The following is a 20,705-nucleotide window of genomic DNA, read 5'->3' as shown; positions in this document are numbered from 1 at the left end:
AGCCAGGATTACAAGAGACGCTTCCCTATCAAGAACTTGCAGAGAAGCAAAACTCTTTATCCTGTTACTGCAAGTTATCAAAAAACTGCTTTCGAACATCTGTCAGAGAAGGAGGCAGCATAACTAACCTGACAGGCAAATCTCTCTCCCTTAGAGATCCTGCTAAAATACTTATGGCAACATAAACTCTGTGGTTCAGGCATACTTCAATCGATAGAGCAGAACTGGATTTTGCAAAAGCATTTATTACTGCAACACCCTCATCTGACCTTCACTGAGGTATAACTAACTCCCTTAATTCTTCAGAATGATCCTTTCTTAGGATGTTTCTTTACCATGGGTGTGTTTACTCCATAACAATGTGCTAAATGTATTTTTTTTAATTAGTTTGAATATCAGATTGAGTACTCATTAAGAAGAGTAGGATGATGGAAAACACAAACTGGATCACAGTGCTGCTCTAGTTAAGTTCATGTATTTGTAGCTGGATGGGGAGATGTGTAAAAATCCTTCATCCTCACAATAACAAGACACTGGCATAGGGAGCCTAGTTCATTCCTACGCCGATGAAGCTTGGACATCATTCCTCAGGACTGGGAAGTGGCTTCAGGAGATAAAACCCCACTGCTTGGTGTCCTGCACCCTGCTCAGGAGCAGTATTTTGGATTGTGCTTTGCAAGCTGTGTTGCAGCACAGGCTCTCCACCTGCTTGTGGAAGGGCTTTATAGAAAACAAACACCATGAACTCGTGAAGGAATGGGCTTTTAGTTTGGAAGGCTGGGGAAGAAGGAACAGAAAGGGAAGAACATGAGTCAGCAATGTGCACTTGCAGCCCAGAAATCCAACTGCATCCTGGGCTGCATCACAAGAAGCGTGGCCAGCAGGTCGAGGGAGGTGTTCCTGCACCTCTACTCCACACTCCTGTGACCTCACCTGGAGAACCGTGTCCAATTCTGGAGCTCTCAACACAAGAAGGACATAGACCTTTTGGAGCAAGTCCAGAGGAGGGTCACAAAGACGATCAGAGGGCTGGAGCACCTCTCCTTTGAAGACAGGCTGACAGAGTTGGGGCTATTTAGCCTGGAGAAGACTCTGAGGAGACCTTACAGCGGCCTTCCAGTATCTGAAGGGAGCCTACAGGAAAGCTGGGGAGGGACTTTTTACCAGGGTGTGTAGTGATAGGACGAGGGGTAATGGTTTCATACTGGAAGAGGGTAGATTTAGGTTAGATGTTAGGAAGAAATTATTTCCTATTACGGTGGTGAGACACTGGAACATGTTGCCCAGGGAGGCTGTGGATGCCCCCTCCCTGGAGGTGTTCAAGGCCAGGCTGGATGGGGATTGGAGCAACCTGGTCTAGTGGGAAGTGTCCCTGCCCATGCAGGAGAGTTGGATCTAGATGATCTTCTAGCTCCCTTCCAACCCAAACCATTCTATGATTCTATGAACTAAACAGCATGAGACAGTTAAGGAAAGACATGAGAGCAGGAAGATGGAAATAATTTTCATAGCAAAGACACCAGTTTTGGTAGTAAGAGTGTGTAGTGTCTTGCCTGGCAAGAGCAAGATGTTTCACTTAAATCTAATGTTTCAGGTGGTCTGATCCAGCAGCAGCTTCAGCCTGTGCACACACCCTACCTTTTGAGGTGGTTTTCTGTTTGTAAGGGCAAAACATAGTAGGAGTTTTAAAGCAAGACTGATGTGCAGGGTAATGACAGCAAATTTGAAAATCAGTGAATACATTAATTGCATAATTCATAAAAACCTAGAAATATTTTTTAAAAACAATGCAGATTCAACTAATGTGAATTTATTTATACAAAAATGATACATATCCACAGGAATATTTACAACAACTTTAAACTGTTTTCATTTACAAAATAAAGAATCTATTCTTTCATTTAGACAGTACAATTTAGGGCTGCACCAAACAGAAACCTGTTTGAATGGTAAATACAGGGGACAACAGTTGTGGCAACAAATGCATTGAATGTGTCATTCCAAACATCTCTTTTATGTTACAATGTAATGTACACACAAAAAAATTAGTAAAATGTGTTCCATAGCTGCTCAGCCATCCATTTAAGTCCTCTGGGCACAAAAAATAATTTAAAGAGAATTCAGGATCCTAGAATGTTTCATTTATCCAAGAATAAAGATGCTAGAACTAATACTCAATGCTAAGGTTTGTCTCATACTCTACTAACCAATCTTATATTACTAACTACTTAACTATAGATTCTTATAAGAGGTAGCCAGGTGTTTAAAAACTTCTGGTCTTGTTTTTAGTGTTTAGTCAAATAAAAAAGTGAATACTTTACTTTTGATGGTAATGAATCAAAATGGGAGGCGAGCTGGAGAAATAAAGTTTGAAAAGCAACCATGTGAAAATGTCATGAAAATGCCTATGTTGTGTATGACACAAAGCACTAGTGCTAGAGAAAGAGGAAAATAAATATTCAAACATGTTTACAAAGACAATTTATTTCACACAGAAGTAGACGGCAACATGTGTCCTATTGCTTCGAAGGCTCCATTCCCATCTATTTCTGTCACAGAAAGATTTTTTGACTGATCAGCTGCTTCTGGATTAAGTCCTATGATTTTTACAGAACACGTGAAACTATTTTATCATCCTGCACCAAATCCTTGAGAGGTAGTTTGACGCCACACATGAGGCAGAACTTGAGCACCTCATTCAAGATGTTTTGACTTGTATTGCTCTGTTTTGCAGCAGGGAGATCAATATAAATCCATAAATTGAAATTAAATTAGCTTTCTCCTAGCCGAATTTCTGATTCATTTGCCGGTTCATGGCTTTCCATCTTAGTTGGTGTTCAGTCCCTATAAAAAGATTAAGAAGCTCTTCCCTTTAGTAACATCGTATCTGTGTTACATTGGTATCAGTTTTGGTTTGGGTATAGTAAAAACTATCTCAGAAATCACCCTGCAGAGACATGCTAATAGCTTATGTGGCTTCAGTCAGCAGCTGGTTTTGAAAATTAGATAAAAGCCCTTTATACATAACAAGAGAAAAATATTCACTTATCACATTTATTTTAAAATAAAAGAGAATAAAGGCTTTGATCAGACTCCCACTGAATTTCAAACACTATCTGGTCAAATCTCTAGTGTTCATGAGGGAAGCTGTATCTACAGCCTTAAGTCCCTGACTCAGAAAGGTGCTCTACTGAAATGTTTGAAATCAATGAAATTAATTGTATACTTAGTATTAAGCACTAATGATTCCACACCCACTACTAACTTAACAGAAGCTCTGGAAAACCAAGCTTCTTCAGAGCTATGGTAATATATTAGACCTGATCCTGAGGTATTTGAGGGAATATGAGAATTTTGGTTTGCATTTTCATTCTTGGCCTTTCTGCAATGACTACTAACCTACCATCTATTCTCTTCCCTTTGTGAGGCCATAGAATAGCTATTCACATGGATTCAAACAATTAAATATGAATTGCTCTGAATTCTGTTACCACAACTGGCTTGATTCAGAGGACTACAGAGAAGTGTTTCATACAGTAAAATTAACTGGCTACATATACATCACATTTGAGATAAAAATGGCTTCCTTTCATGTCTTTTTCATAGTTGTAGTTCCATTTATGCTATTACAGTGTTAAATTTTTTTCAGAAGTTAAACAGAACAAATGCACCAGAATCATCAGTATTTCCTAATGAGGTATACTGACAGTTATCTTAAAGAAAAAAAAGAAACCCAAATATCTAAAATTTGATTATGTTTTAAAGTGTCAAACAGAACAAATGATGGTGTAAACAAAAGGTATTTCAAAGAATGGTATATATTTAAATGCCATCTGCGTTAAAAAGGCTGGGTGTTCTTGGTATGGCAATTCCAGTTTAAACACAGTATTTAAATATACAATAGTTTAAAATTTTGGCAGAGGAAGGTGTGTATATTTGTTTAAAGTTATTTGAACAACAGTTTATACAGTGTTTTTCATACTGTGTCCAAAACTCATTTGACACAAAGTTTTGAAACAAATACCTTGTCTTTTCCCTGTATATCAAAAATGTATTTCTTACTCTGCTTTAAAATATTACTGGAAACGAAAGAAGATATATCCTGCAATTGTTTGAAAATAACTCATTTAGTCTCTTTGGCTTCTGTAGTACTGTAAAAGCTCTAGTGCCCTAACTCTGTTATTGAAAAATCAATTTAAAAATATGTTTCCCTTTTCTCTCTTTTAATAATCAAAATACACTTCACAATTGCTTCTGTGACACAGAATTTGTTGTACTGTTTTAAAGTACTGGTATGCAAGATTTCAACTGCCATTCAAGGAAAGGAGCAGCAACATTATACAACTTTCCATCAAGGAGTCTACATAGCCAATGAAGATCCAAACCTTTGAAATTCCTATTCTGAACTATTCTTGCTGAATTGTAAAGTGAGCATCAGCAACTCAAGACCTATACACAAATCATGAGGAACGGTACAATTGCAACATATTTGTGTTTTGGTTTTTTGTTTTTTTAAAAGCACAAACTTTCAGAATATGTTGGCCAACCACCTGCCATTCTAAAGACATGGGCACTTGGGACTTCATGACAGATCTCACGTAATTCTGACTATTAAAGTAAACATTGGAATTTAATAAATAATATTTTGTATCAACACAGAAATACACACAATTCTTTAAAAAATATTACCTTACACTACAAAATGCAACAACTCCTAATCCTGACAAATATACAATTTTGTATAGGTTGAGGTGGCAGGATTCCATTTCTTTGAACAGCTGCTGTATTCTGTTTTACCACCATCCTTGGACATTTTCCTTTAAACTTGCAGACACGATGCTGACGCTGCTATAATATGGTGCCTTCTTGAAAAGCTTCTATCCACCTATTAGACAATTAAACACTGTTAGGAAATTGCTGAGAAAAGTATAAATCACACTGCTGTGACTAGCTACAGATTGGCCCAAGAACTAACATCATACTCCCATTCCCAGTTGGTTTGTTAGTGCAAATGCTAGAATTCTAGCCAATGAGTTCAAACATACAAAGCTCACTAGAGATGCATTACCTATCCGTACAATGCCAGATTATAGAAACTTTTTCCCATAGCTCTTCCATACTTAAGTGACCTTCCAGCATATGAAGGGGCTACAAGAAAGCTGGGGAGGGACTTTTTACAAGGGCATATAGTGATAGGACATGGGGAATGGTTTCAAACTGGAAGAGAAGAGATTTAGGGTAGACATTAGAAAGAAATTCTTCGCTCTGAGGGTGGTGAGACACTGGCAGAGGTTGCCCAGGGAAGCTGTGGATACCCCCTCCCTGAAAGTGTTCAAAGCCAGGTTGGATGGGGCTCGGAGCAACCTAGTCTGGTGGAAGGTGTCTCTATCTGTGGCAGGGGTTGGAACTAGATGATCTTCTGAACGTTCTGACCTGAAACATCTTCCGGTATTTCTGAAGCACTCCAATGCTACATTGACAAACACAGTAAAAAATGAAATAGTTCTGTCTTCCAAGTGAAGGCTGAACTGTGTGCATTTAAAATTAAGGGGCCCACATACTGATATTTTTTTTTTCGAGTGAAAATCTCACAAGAATTCAATGAGACAAAGATTGTAAAATTATCTTCATCGTGGAAATTTAAACCTGTCTGAGCATTCACAGGGTATCTAAACATTAGCCACAAATGCTGGCTCTTCCTTGCCCTGACTGTTTAATTAATTTGGTAACTGTGTGTATGTTCTTTGAATTTAAGCCTTTGGTATTAACATATTCAAGCATGTCTAAGTGTCTGAACACGAAACTCAAACTTCTGTCCCTGACATTTTAGATCTCACTTTATTTTCCACTGCCATATATTAATTAAAATAACTAAAATGGAATATAAATAGAACTAAATTCACAAAAAGCTTAAGCCTGGAGCATAGTACCAGACTGAAAAATTTCAAAGCTCATAAAAAAGCGAACATCTGTTAAAATGTGCTATTGTACTTACACAAATACATGAGGTATTTCTTTGGCCCTAACTGGAAAATGTATTCTCCAGTGTGAAACAGGCCAACAGCAATTTTTTTTTTTTTTCTTTTAATGCTATTAAAGCAGCATTTATTCTGGAAGTTCTGCACAAATCTCCTAAGGATATTTAATACTTGGAGAAAACTTGCACTTTAGGGTACTTAATGTTATTCTTAGCCTCAGTAAAATAGAGTATGTCCAATTTCCAGTTTTCCTACTGATGACATAAGCCATTGTCTGAATAGGAAAACAAAGCTATTGAATGCCCTGGATTTTTGAAGTTTTTTGTATGTAGTACAAATGAGGACACAGTGGAAACAAGACTCATCATCCTGGCTCAAACCAGGACACAAGGAAACATTTGTGTGCATCTGCCAGACAAAATACCCCCCAAAATCAAACAAAGACTTCTAGATTTTATGTGTAGAGAAGTGTCGTTAAGCACATTCTCAGCTCTTCCAAATTTTCAGTTGTCCTGGGTACTTTCTTGTTTTTAGAATATCCCTCTTTGCACAAAACTATACCTACTATACAGCCATTTGAATGTTTAAATATTAATAATGGACTAGTTAGTGCATGAAATGTATTTTATTAATGTAAAATTCCTTTGGGTAAAATGCTGTGAAAGCAGTCAGACAAACTAGGCACAGACACAAGATAACTCGTATTGGTTGAATACGAATTTCTAGTTTACTCCATAATTCATATAGCAAATGTTTTCTACTGACTAATGACCAAGCTTCTAGTCTATTTTATATAAAACACACAAGACATAAATTGATAAATACGACTCCAAACTCCAACACATCCTGGTCCTAACAAAACCAGGACCTTGTGTTTAAGTAATTTGAATTTTTTATTTACATATTAAATAATATTCATCTTTTGTACACGTGCTTAATCTGTGAATATTAACATCCATGACTTCTGAAACATTTTCTAGAAAAAAGTAACAGATTTAATTAAAATTGTTTCTTACTTTTGAGCTGAATGGGGATCATCTGCTTTGAATATGTAAAATAAAGTGTTTTTGTGCAGTAAATGGAACACTCTTGACTCCGAATTTTCGTCTTTTACTTCACTGACTGTGAATCCCAGTAAAGGCTGGCTCTCTAATGCTGCAACATCCTATTTTACAGACGAAAAAAAGCAGACAAGACAAAATAAGAGCTTGTAAGACACACTAAGGAATGCATTTAGACTTAATTCATGCACCATACCACTGCAACAGATTATACAACAAACAAGTTCATGCACAAAATGCTGCTTTTCATAGCCTCCATGCATGAATTGGGGAAGAGGAAATAACAAAACCTCATAGATTTCAACACTCCTCCTTCAATTTTCCTGATAACCTCTACCTTGTCTTTCACTGCATAGTCTAAGTGTTCTGCCTGGTAAGGACTTCTTATATCAAACCATCAACAACTACCTGGCAGCAGACTAAAGGTCTATCTGGCCCAATGGTCTCTCCAACCACCCAAGAAGTTTCCATGTCTCAGAACTGATGTGCGATGCTATTAACTGCACTGAGTATGCTAAAAGGAGGAGCCATGAATACAACCTATGTTCTCAAGTTCTGGAGTTGCACTCCAAATGCTTTTGAAAGCTCAGTTTATTTCACTTTCTTTTGCTGAAAATTAACAGGGTGGGGAATAAAGTTGCAGGGTGTTCACAAGGCGCTGTCTAGGAAAGAGACAAGCTGGCCAAAAGGCAACCTTTTTCCTTCCTCGTTCATCAGAATTGCTTCCTTTTTTCACACTCTTGTCTTTAATCAATAAATACAATGCACAGCATTTTGGCAAGGGGAAAAAAGAGGTCTCTTTATCCTCTGCAAATTCTAAAATAGTGTTTTGGAACAACTAGGCTGGGTCCTATAATGCTTCTGGATAGAAAAAATAAACTAAGAATGCACATGAACACTGACAAATCAGGTGAAGAGTTTGGTAATTGCCACTATATAGAAATAAGTCTCCTGTGCAAGCAAAATTTTTTTATACTGGGAAGCAATCAAGACACCAACCTGCTTCACTATCTTAGGTCTTTGTAACACTAATAAGTGGTCTATCTTACCACTAATCTTCATATTGCTTAGAACAAATCTAAGTAGCTTAAGTGGGGTTTCCTGGCTAAGAGCACATTGGACCAGACATCACAAACTTCCCCTGAGACTCTCCAAACAATGTCTCCTGCAACGGCTGATCAAGGTGAATAATAAAGACAGATATTCCTTAGTTTAAAGAAAAAAGGAGAGGGTTAATTTTGTGATTGCCAGCTGCAAACTGAAGCTACTAGAAGGCTGGTATCTCAGAGAAGCCAAGCAAAAGAAAATAAGGTGACTGTCACAGACTAATACGCCTTTCTTTACATTTGCCGAAGTCTCCTCTGCAACTGCCAGAAGAGACAAAATGCTCTATAATATTTTTCAAATCTTTGCAAAAGGAATTGTTTTGTACCTAATTTTGCCAGTGCCTATTGCCAATGCTGTGATGGAAATAACATCACAGGTTCTGGACATAATTCAGAAAAGCTAAAATGAAGGTTGGCACTGCAGCAGGAAAAACCCAGGAACAAATCTCAGCACAAACCATGAAATAACTAGAGTGTGGGTGAAGAACAGTAATTCTCTGCATGGCCAGGGTAGGCTGGGTCTTACATTTTGAAAGAAAGAGAGGAACAGCATTACTTTTAAACAGATGCTTTGGTTATTTTGCTCTTGAAAGCTGTTAGCAAACTGTAACATATAATACAAAACAGCAAACCCCAAGATCTTCAAGTGCAATGATACATCCATATATTGCAAAACATTATAAGATGCAATAAAACTACATCCTCAGTGCACACTGGGATGTGCAGAGCTTACATATATATATAGGTTAGAGATTATTCCACACAGCAATAGGACCACACATTCTAAATAAAAACACAGATGCCATTAGACCAGATGCATTTCTAATTTCCTACTGCAGCATTGTATATTAACTCCAGGTTGAAGAAGACAGTTTGAGATGTCAAGAGATTTAGTTTGCTCATTTTTGAAGAACTGAAAATACCTTATGGAACTGCAGAACAAAACACTTCAAGATGCTTTTATAATGTTGGCTTTGCCACTAGTCCAGTGCGATGCATCTAAAGAGCCCCCCATACAGCCAACTGACTCAGAACATACCTACAACTGCGCAATGGAGTGCAGTGCAGAGATACTCACAAGCTAGGTCTGGAATCAGAAACAGCAGAGCTCTATCAGTGTATTATGGTACCAAGCTCACTGGGCCTTTTTGAAATACTACATCACAATCAGATCCATTACTGTAAGGTGATCTAATCTCACAGGTTGTTTCTAGATTATAAAAATAAACTATTTGATTACAAATACAGTACTGTCATCGGATATTTGATTTCTAATACATAGGATCTTACCTCACTGGCAGCATACGTGTATAGCACCTTATTTTTAATAACAAACCATAGATGTTTCCATGGCTTCTTACTGCCCTTAGATCTGTGTAGGTAGCCACTCATTGTAGAGTCTTCTGTATTTGCTGAAACCTGAAGTGAAAAAAAAACACCCTAACACCCAAGAGTTATGCATCTATCCAGGTTTTTACAGTACAGCTTTTTAAAAACAAATCTCCTGAAACTTGTCCTGTCAAATACTGAAATTCTTACCTGATCTCAAGTTAATGTTGCTAATTAACTGAGATGGCTAAAAGAAAAATAGTTTTGTCTGCCACCATTTATCTGCTCTGTAAGAGGCTTCTGCATTCACTAAGGATTGGAACTTAAACTGGATGCAACAGGGTAAGAGAGAGCTGAAACACTGAAGACCATGTACAGCTGGAGAACACACACTCTAATATAAACAGAGAAATTACTTCCTCCCATTTCCAAGACCTCCAGTGTATGTAGGCAGAGTTTAGTTCTATATTTCCTAATCATAAGCCAAGAGCTGAGTTGGTGCAGGAATCTTCCCATTGAGTGTTGGTGCAGAGGTAAATACAGTTCCTTGAAACACAGGGAAGCAAGAAAGAAATTACAGTTCTGACTATCTCTCTGAATCACAGTTTCACAGGTGTTTATGCGGTTTATATACTGCACACAGGTTCCTGCCTATTTCAAACTAAAGTCCAAACCACTGTTCCAGGCAAATTTCCACTTTTGATCCTAGAGAAGTTGGCTAAAATATGGAATTATTTTTTTCATTGTTAATAGTGATGATATAATACTAACAAGGCATTACTTCTGACCAATAAATCACTTACTTCTTTGAGGGCTGCGGGAATTTTTTTCTGCTTTCTTCCAGAGGGAATACTATGTAATACTGTAGACAAGGCACTTGATGGAGATTTATGGTTGACTGGGGATCCGCTCTTAGGAGTGCACTGGTTATCTAAAATGAATAGAATGAATATATTGCTTTCATGTCACAGATGACTAAACACAGGCCTCACGGGACTTTTCTAAAAAGCAGCTGATATTTTTATTCTAATTACAGTACTACAGATTAATACCTAGTCACACTGCATTCAGTGTTGAATGAAATTGTCAGTATCATCACTTCCAGGAGTTAGAATCTTCTCCAGTCACAATCAAGCTAAAAATCCTGCAAAACATTTACAACTAATCTGACTGGTCTAGTTTGTTTTCAAGGTCTGTTTTTCTGATGTTGAACTATTTTCGCCAATAAATAAAAAGAGGGTGAAAATTCAACTCTTAAAAACCACACCAAATTTATAGCGATGTCCTCTGCAGTCCAGTCTGTGCTTTACCTCTGTTCCCCAACTCTCTTCCTTCAATTCTCTATATCTGGTATCTTCTCAGTTTTTTTCAGTACGTATGCTGTAGGGCTCCTCTTCAGCATCATGCTGTCACACATGCACTTCTGGAAATTCCCATCTCCAGAGAATGTGCTGCTCTCTTTCTCTACTGTTGCAGGCAGTTCCTTCATCTCTCTTGGAAGACTTCTACAACACTTAACTCCTTTAAAACCTCATTTTCTAGCAATATCCACCACTATTTTACACCCCAATATGCAACAAGTAGCTTCATTAAATCTACTTCTAGTGTTGTCCCTGAACATAGTGAGGCTCTGAAATAATGAGCAGCAGAATAACTGGATTGCCAGCTTTACTGTACCTGCTCTCCAGCTGTTTTCACAGCTAAAAGCACTTGCAATTGCCTGCAGCACAGCAGCCTCTAGTGGCCAATGCAGAGACATGCAACAGGTCCAGACAACCCATCCTCGTCATCACAGGCACCCAACCACAACTTCAAGTATTGTCGATGCTGCTTTTCCCATCCCCATGACAGATGTCATCCCCAGCATGCTGGAAGCCATAGCTTGATTTTTAAACCAGGGCATCACAGATTTCCTGATACCCTAGAGAGCTTGTGTCGAACTGGAGCCTCTGCCAGAGGGAAGGGCAGGAAACTGTTTCAGCAAACTGCTTATGTTATACTAGGGTCTTTGCTCAGAATTCATAGCAAGTCTTGAGAGATGGGACTGGATTCCCACCTCACTGAGAAGCGTTTCTACTGATTTTTACATTAGTTTCAGCATAATGATAAGGAAGCACCTTCAAAGAGACACATTTGAGTTCTCTCAGGATGAGAAGAAAACTGACCCTGGACCTCCTCTCTAAGCAAATGTTACAACCATCAGGCTATCTAACCCTTGTTTGCCAGCAGGCATCAGTAGGACCAGGTTCTCTGAAAGCTCTTCAATGAAGTTGGCTCTAGCTGTGGTGCTTTACACAGAAAAATCCATGTTGCCAGTGTGCAGTAGGCAACGGTTAGAAGTTTGCCATCAAAAATGAGGTGCAGATATTTTTTTAACTTCTTGAATTCCAGATGAGCCAAGGCTTGGGGCAGAAGGGACTCAGCTTCAGTAAGATTAAGGTCTGTGTCTTTATAGAGCTCTAGAACTTCAGCTATCTCAGCAGCTTAGCTGGCAAAAATCACATTTACAGGCATACAAGTCACTGACAGTAACAGCACACATGAACCCACTGGGAAGTCATGATAAAATACAAGGACTTGGATCTACACTTGTACCCCATGATTAATGAAAAGCAATGTAACACTAGTTACCTCAAAAAAGAAAGAAGCATAAGCTACATGTCATTACCATAGAGAAAATGCATGCATGTTTCTGGAAGAAAGAGCCAATGTGTTGCAAATTCTCTTCCTAGCTTATTCCACAGAAACCTGTTTGGTCTTTTACAACCTCAGATGCATGGTAACTTCAGGCACTAGCAGAATTAGCAGTAACCTGGCAGTAAACAGGAGGCACAGACACTCCAGGTTTGCAACTGTTACAAAAATAACACCATTTGTGAAGGTTCTCTTTACCTTGTTTCTGTAGTTCCCTGAAGCAATGATCACATACTCTTGCTGGCTGGTTTTTCATGTAGTCTAAACCATGTTTATTTGATGAGCAAGCTTGACAGACAATCTGGAAACAGATACAAACATTTTTGTACACCTGTAAATCATTAAATGCTCAGAGATGTTCAGTTGACCACTGTTAAAACCATAACAGAACCTGAAATAGGCACTATTTTATGTTGAAAATGGTTTAAGATCTTGGCTTTTCCCTATGTCCTTATATCCAACATGCTGCTCTCTCCTCCTCTAAATTATAAAATTCTAAATGTTAAAAAATCACAGAACTACAGAAGTCAATGAGCCAATGTTAACAATCCACGAAAAGTAGAATAAGCCTACTATGTTACTGAACTGTGTAAATCATAAGCTTTTAAAGAAATAACTAAAAAGTCATAGTTCTCTTGACAATCTCTGCACAACATAGATGTCTCAACTGCATTGAATTCTGTGTTCTCACTTGATTGAAACAAGAAAAAGAAAGATTTATTAGATAGACCTTTCATAAGTACTAAGTACAAAGTATGTAAGTACAGCTTGGTACTAACTTAAAAACAATTATTTATGTTATGAAAATAGTGAGGAAGATATTTTTCACATTTCAGCTAACATTCTTCTTTTGTACTATATAATAGCAGAAGACAACCATAAATAGCACTCCAAAATGCAAAAGAAGAAATATGTATATCCTGGTTTGAGCCAGGATGAAGCCAATTTTCCTTTTACTGATTTTTCTTTTTTCCTTCAGTAAGCTTTCTTTTAACCAGTAGCAGAGTGTTCCAGCTAGGAATGATAACAAAAGGTGGAATGTTTTTCTAACTGCTGGGTCTTCAAGGTCACATCTTTACTCTGCCGGCTCAGACACTACCGGGAGATCTATGACCCTCCCTGAAGGAGGCTGAGTTAGACAGACAGCAAAACTGGCCAGAGATATTCCATTCCATATATCTACGTAAGCTCAGAGATCACAGAAGACAGCTTCCTTCCTGCCTTTTCTTCCCTTCTCTTCTGTCCACGGCCGGCGTCCGGTGAGGACTCCGTCCATCCAGCACTATTGACCCCCAGGCTCGAGCTCTCCTGACCCTCATCACTCTGTGCTTTCTCCAGCAGCAGCTCCGGGATTTTTCAGTACTGTTCCAGCTCAGGAGGTGCTGTGGGAGTTGCTCGGGCTGGGAGGAGGCAAGTGGCTTTTGCACATACCTGAACATATTTGTATATAATAGTATATATATTTTCTTATATCATTAATTAGTGTTTAATTAAAGCTGTGTAGTTTAGTTTTCAATCCAGCCAAGTCTCTCTCTTTTTCTCTCTCTCCTTCCCTACCTGGGTGGGAGGGGGAGGGAGTTGAGAGCATTGTTGTCGAACAGTGACAATGTAACAGGTTAAAAAGTTGAACACCAGTCTGTCAAAACACCTTATGCTAAAAAACCCACCCCAACATGTTGTTTTTAATCCATATAACCGTGTCAGAGTACAGCGTGCCCATAACAGAGTTGTTGTGCTGCAATCAGGCACCATCTGTATCTGTCACACAAGGAACCTGATTGACTAACAGAAAAGGTAATCACAAAATGGCCCAACCTTTCCACATGCCCTGCAGTGATGCCTTCTCCACGTCAATGTGAATTCACTTGTGCAGATCATACACATCGTGGCTCTAGTGTCAGGGATCCAGATCGGAGCTTTTGATCCCAGTGGACTGTCTTCTTCCTGTTTCTCTGGATCTGCCTGAGAGAACAGCAACAGAATACCATTACATTCAGTGATGAAAAATAAGATTAATTTTTATCAGTGATTACAGGTTGACTCTAATAATGATGGAAAGCCTTCTCTGATAAACTGTAGTGGTCTCAAATGTTACCCACTATTTCATCAGTGACCATTATAATGCAAGCCTGAAGACAGAGCTGCATTTAATTAGTTCAAAAAGGTTATGTTGTCTTTCATGCTTTACCAGTTTGTTTATATCAATAGATACTGTATTTTTAAAATCTTTTCATTTCATCTTTCTCTTTGCAAGAGTACTGACAGAATTTAGAAAGCTGGTTTGGGTATTTTGGAAGAAAATAATTTTAATTTCAAGAAATAGATAACATTGTAAAATACCACTCTGTTCACTTATCATTTACCATCCTGTTTTATTATTCATCATGGAATGCCTCATTTTGCTAAACACCTGCAAAGAAGCTTTATATTTAAAAAGGGAACAAATCAACAATAGCTGTGTGATATACCTCTTCAAGACTTTTGCTAGGATTAAATGTGATTCTTTTTTTTGTATATTCTTCAATTGACTTGGAGATAGCTTCTAACCACTCATCTCTTTCTGTAGCCGAACTGTTGGAGTAAAAAAAAATAAAAATCAATTTATTATTACTAATTTTAAAACTAAAAAGCAAGTGTTGATTAGAATTTGAATTCCATTAGCTTTATTATACACTGACTTAACTCTTGCAAGTTCTGTTTCATAGACCACTTCCAGTTCCTACTGAAACTGGCATCATTTTTTTAAACTATCTGCATGATATCAGTTGTGTTGACCAATATTAAAAATAATTTGTCTGTTAGCATGTGGGTTCCCTCCCCCCTTTCCTCCTTAAAAAATACCCTGTGATTGTTTCAAGGCTTGTATGTCACCGCTTCTGCCTTCTCCCTGAACTCTTGAATAATTTGAGTAACACTGGTGTAAATAGTGCTCCCAGAAGAAAGGCATGGGCCCTATCTCTTGAGAGGGACCCTGAAATTTCAGCAAGAATTTTCCCCCCTCTCCTTCTGTCTCAGTGTACAATTTGGTATACCCAACACTGTGAAACCCCAAGCTTCTGTCAGGAAAAGAAACACACTCTCTCTTCCCAGCCTTGTGCTCCTACCAGGTCATGCTGTTTTGATTCCACCCCCAACTTTTTCAACTGATTAAAACAGAGATAAAAGATGAGTTTATTGTATTCTCTTTATCCTATTGCTGGTGGATCACTAATCAACTGCAAGGAAAGCTTTAAGCTGAAGTGGCATAGCACAGGCAGCAGAGAATGCAGGGCACAGAAGAAGCCAGCAGCTATACTGGATAACATCCAATGCCAAAGCACCTTCTCTGGCTGTAGGCACACCAGCATTTTCATAGAGTATAAATCTATACTGCAGAGGGCAGCCTACTATACTCCCTCTCAAGCCACTGGGTCTCGTTTTTACCCTTGTGCCAGAACACACAGCTATGCACTGGGCTGGACTGGGAAACAAATCTGTATTAAAGCAAGTTATGGTCTTGCTCTTCCTCTGGATCAATTTATCAACTGGGTTCATCACACAACTGAACAGGTTCTTGTGCCAGCATCATCGAGGGTGCTCTGAGAAAGGAGAAAGCAGTTTTGTGGCAGAGGAACAGCTATGGACTGCTAGTTTAACATGTCATGGCAGCTTAAAAAGGGCTTCTGAAATTTAAATGAACATCTACTACCAACATTTTTTTTAATTCCCCACTTCTTAAATAGTATCAGATAGATTATTTAAATCACGGAATTAAAAGTGATTAATATATAAAAAGGAAAGTTAGGGAAGAAGAAAAAAATTATTTACATAAATTGTGTAACATTAATTATTCTTTAATTGCCTTAGTAGGTGAATTTGGAAGCTTTGATCATCTTTGAACCTCGAAGGAAAATACTTCAAGCCAGGGTTTTGGACTGGATGAAACTCAGTACTACACACAATCAAAGAGGACAAATCTGGTAAGGTAAACATGGGGGAAATGTAAGTGAGGCACAAAGGGAAAAAACAACCTAGAGCACACAGCAACAAAAACGGTACAAAAGGAGAGGAAAAAAGATACAAGCAAGGGCAAAGAAATGTATTCTTGTCTGTCCAAATATCTCACACACTGAGTGGAGCATTTTGTTCAGTTTATTTACCTTTGCTTCCTCATCCGGAAAGAATGGCCAGCATTAGCTACATAACATTCATAACTCTAATCAACTCCTTTGGCTTCTTCAAAATCTGGCTGCAATTAATTAGGCTCCTAAAACTGTATTAAATAATTAAATTTAAAGTTGGCCCAGTTTTTGCAGATTAAGCATCCCCTGATCATGTGGGGAGTGCTATAGATGGGGCTGCTTGCACAATGAGCTACAATGGCTTATGCTGTGTAATTTCAAGAGGTAGGTTTGCTAGTGCTAGCCTTTAGGGTTGTTTACAATCCTTCAGAACTGAAGAGCAAAGACAGTGTGGTGCCATCAGCTCTGAACTGATGTAATGGCTTGCTGCAGCAGAACAGGCAGTGTTTGTTCTGCTGTCACTCCCAGTGCTCCCCCACAGCTGCACAGCCCTAACACTTCCCTGGCTGCAGGGCCAGTGTTTGTTCCATCCTTCCAACAGTGATTTTGTTTACTAAAATTGCTGGGTTTTTAAAAATTTCTTTATTAATTTATTTAAGATTTAACAAAACAGCAGATAACTTTAAATGGACTGCAGAGAGCCCCAGCAATTGTCGTTTCTGGCAAACATATGTGCTAGGACCAACAATCGCAGCTGGCCAATGCAGTAAGCATCTCAGTGGTCCCAGGAGGGCTGACAGAAGTACACCCCTCTTGCTTCCAGAATCAGAGCCTTAGGGCACCTCTCCCAGCCGTGCTAGACTTGCAGGAACTATCCTTATGTTAGGATAGGTGATGCAGCTACATCTGTCTGCCTGGGTTAGCTCCTTGCTAGCCTTACTGAGGGGTGATGGGGCCAGCTGGCCTCAGATCACATCAGGCTGGCACGACTATTGTTTTCAGGACCAAAGCTTTACTTCACAAGGCTGTATCATGCAGATGCACTAACTTGTTTCTCTGATTAAGAGATATCTAGTAAAATACTGCATTGTACCATGTGAAACAATACACATTCCTACAGATATCCCAGGAAAACTGAACCCCAACCTATGCTAGATAAAGCAGAATACTAATACAGTCATTAAAACTAAACCTGAAGTGACAAAGGCTCTTGTCTAGGCATTAATCTATACTTCTGTTATTAACTGGTTTACATTTTATTACTAGCAATCTTTCACCAGCTTTATCACTCCCCTCCCAATCTGAGCCCCCTGGATAATTTCAGAATCTCTTTGGTGTACACTGCACATAATGGTTGTTATTTAAAAAAGCACACGTGAAATTTTTTGTTTGCAATATGACTCTGAACAGTTTGGCAGTTGAGATTTTTAGCACATAGGAGCCAAGAAGCTGTCAGAATGAGGTACCATCAAAAGCAAGATGCAGCCTGTATTGACAAGATACTGATTCTCTTCACATCTGGGATATTTATCAATAGAAACAATATAATTAATTGGGAAAAAAATATATGCAAATACCTACTGCTGGTAGTTTTTCATTTGTTTCCCTCCTACACCACAACAGAGCCAGGCCTCTCTTACAGAGAGTTAAGTCTGAAAACCATCGTTTACACCTGGGGCCCCCAGCACCTCCTTCATCCCAAGCAAACTCAATCTCTCTTTGTCACTGTTGTGTAACTTTGGGCTCTTGCACACTCATAACTTCCAGCCACCATAAAAATAACAGAGCTGAATGCTCCAAAGATACAAAAACATCAACAGTAAAAATAGAAAGAGCAAATCAGAGCAACTTCAGTTGGTAACATGAGGGTAATTCCAGTAATTTCAAGGTCAAGACAAAAGCATGTCTGAAACTTTGCCCAATTTGATGAGAACATTATATAGACGCTTTCCCCTACATACCAGCATGTATTTCACAGGATTTGCTTTTACTCTACCACTTAATCAGTTCCTCAAAAATACAAATCTGTCCTGTTTTGTGGAAGATAGGTAGGTTGTATTTCAAGATTATAATCTTTTCTCAAGTTTCAATGATTATTTTTTAAAAACAACTTAATTTCTTTAAAACAACTGAATTAAAAATGAAATGCTGTTTCAAATCAAGCACAGATAAATCACACAGTGTGTACTGCAGTCCCATAAACATCTTCATGTATCTACACAACACCCAGTCACCAAGGCACCTAAGCAGCATGGATCTGGATATGTAGTACTGGAGGAGAATCATACTCTAAACTATTAAATGCGTCATTTTTTTTTTCCCCAGTGTGCAAAACCACAGTAAGGAACATTTACATTTGTTGAAAAAAATAGGAAAAAACCCAACTCCTTTCAGGTCTGTTGTTATAAATAAGTACTGACCAGACAATTAAGCTACTTCCTTTGGCTACTTTGACAAGGTTAACCTTAGTTTACCCTCAGCTACAGATACTGCTATCGTGCAGAGATCCTTATGTCGGTATTTACAAGGTCACAAGAGCAGAAGCAGTCTGCCCTTGCTCAGCTTTGCTAAACAGAAGGGAAAACATGTCTGTCTTCATTGGTATCAACACTGTCACAAATGTCAGAACGTGTAAAACTCCAACTTCAAACCCAGTAAAAACAACAATCCACAAAACCAGGTCTTTGCTAAAGGCATCTCAACGAAGACAGACCAGAGTTGCTCTAGTTTTGTGGCCGTGTATCCTTTTGCTGCTACACGGAGAATTTGGTTTTCTGGTTAAGACAAGCACCATTCCAGCAGTTCCTTCCATTTCCGTAAGTTCAGGTTCATTGAAATCCGTTTCTTCTTTACACTGTTATTTAGCTAGAAGAGCAGGATGACTTCTTCCAATTTATATAAGTTACCAATAATAATAATAATACCAAAATGTATTGTCATACTTCATAGACTGTTCTGTTTATGCACTGACTGAGCGTATCAGTAATTTTGGAAGAATAAAAAAAAAAACCAATAGTGAAAAGCAAAGCCTAAAATGAAGTGAAACAATTTTAATTCTTGCTCCTCCGAAATAAAGGCAGTGAGAGGATAATATTTCAATTTACTTCAAGTTTATGAAGGTGTAGCTAAGCTGAAAAGAAGGAACCAAGCAAGTTTTTCTCAATATGATAAACATTTTACTGTTTTGAGGACAGAAGAATCCCTACCAGTGGCAGCCTTAAGCCCACATACCAGCCACATTTACTATAGCTTTTGTGCTTCTATCCCTCACTTTATAACAGGCAGTCTTCATAACACGTCAGGGTGAACTGTATTAGAGACTAAAAAATCAAATAGTATCTGTCAAACTTACTAGATGTGACCAGACTTGCCTTCTGTCAGCCCATTCAAAAACAAATTTGTTTTCAAAATCAGATTTTGAAGGTGAACACAAGTAAACTAGAACAAAGCCTACCTTGTTTCCAGAAACCCATTTGTCACACCTTCTATTCTGTAATTACTCTAGCCAAGGGTAACTTTCCATCATGTAAGTGCAAAATAAGTTATATAAAGCTTATGTGGCCTGTTTGAAATTACATGGCTTAAAAATCATTATTCATTTCTAAGACTTACCTTGCTGAAAGAATGAAGGATCTTTCTACACTTTCAATGTTCAGTTCATTCTGATATGCTTCCTGGGTTGGCTTCTTAACCTTCAGTTGAGAGAGAAAACATTACATTTAAACATAAATTATACTTTTGTACTAGCTTTAGTTTTACTTACTGTAAAATATCTTACATTTTTATTGCAGAAGGGGTACATTGGACAGAAAAATCTCAAATGTTATAAGAGACCATACACCAGATGAGAGGGCCCAGCTACACTAAGATTACAAGCAGTCCACCATGTTATTTCATTGTGGAGCCCTACAAATGCTGGAGATGAATGGGGGAATGAAGCTCAAGAGCTGTCAGACACCTCCTGCTGTGCTTCCAACATGCCCAGGCCCATTGTCCTCTAATCACCTCCTGCAACTGGGCAAAAAAAAGGTGCTGCTGCAGGACAAGATGTGGCCCCCTGGTCCACCCCAGAGTTCATATCTGCCCCACAGCCTGAAGGCTAGATCACCCTGCTGATTCTTCTGACCTATCAAGTTTCAAACATAAGGAGGGTTAAAAGTGGTTTTAAGCCACCACCAGACATCTGCTGGCAGAAGAGATTTTGCAGCTCTGCCTGCAAAACTGTGGACCTGGGTGCCAGATCTGCACTGCAGCTGGACTTGGTGCTTTCCTCTGACAGGAGCACAGACAAGTTACTTGATTCCCAAGGCAACAGTTTGATGCTCCCACTGTCATGTCACAGACCATGCCAATATATGGCATGAGTGTCCCAGAGGGGCTCAGGGCTTCACTTTGATGCTTTTCACAAAGGCACAGCAACAAAAGCTGTATCTTCCCTCTCAGTTAGCAGATCTCTAGAAACCATGGAGATTTGATCCAACAGAAGCTTATCAGGTAGAGATGCCTAATCTCTGGGTGTGGGTAATAAAAAGCAGT

At 38.6% G+C, this 20,705-nt stretch overlaps 1 protein-coding gene across 6 annotated transcripts in view; it reads right to left on the bottom strand.

The window, feature by feature from the left end:
• Positions 1-1,794: 1,794 nt before the first annotated feature.
• The window catches only part of FGD6 (FYVE, RhoGEF and PH domain containing 6), a 73,097-nt gene continuing 54,186 nt past the window's right edge, over positions 1,795-20,705 (bottom strand). Inside the window, exons 14-21 of one of the 6 annotated variants that reach the window (XM_051630675.1) lie at positions 19,782-19,861; positions 14,637-14,739; positions 13,984-14,130; positions 12,367-12,469; positions 10,278-10,405; positions 9,436-9,564; positions 6,995-7,143; positions 1,795-4,885 (exon numbers count right to left, since the gene is read on the bottom strand). In XM_051630675.1, the coding sequence (XP_051486635.1) occupies positions 4,849-4,885; positions 6,995-7,143; positions 9,436-9,564; positions 10,278-10,405; positions 12,367-12,469; positions 13,984-14,130; positions 14,637-14,739; positions 19,782-19,861 (876 nt within the window). In that variant the 3' untranslated portion in view covers positions 1,795-4,848. Of the gene's footprint in view, positions 4,886-6,994; positions 9,565-10,277; positions 10,406-12,366; positions 12,470-13,983; positions 14,131-14,636; positions 14,740-19,781; positions 19,862-20,705 lie in introns of those variants that run through there. The other 5 variants (XM_051630703.1, XM_051630696.1, XR_007890707.1 and 2 more) reach the window with 5 other exon arrangements.

This window comes from Apus apus, chromosome 1 (genome assembly GCF_020740795.1).
Source record: "Apus apus isolate bApuApu2 chromosome 1, bApuApu2.pri.cur, whole genome shotgun sequence".
NCBI lineage: Eukaryota > Metazoa > Chordata > Aves > Apodiformes > Apodidae > Apus > Apus apus.
The sequence above is the reverse complement of the archived record's forward strand: the minus strand, read 5'-3'. Positions and strand labels throughout refer to the sequence as shown.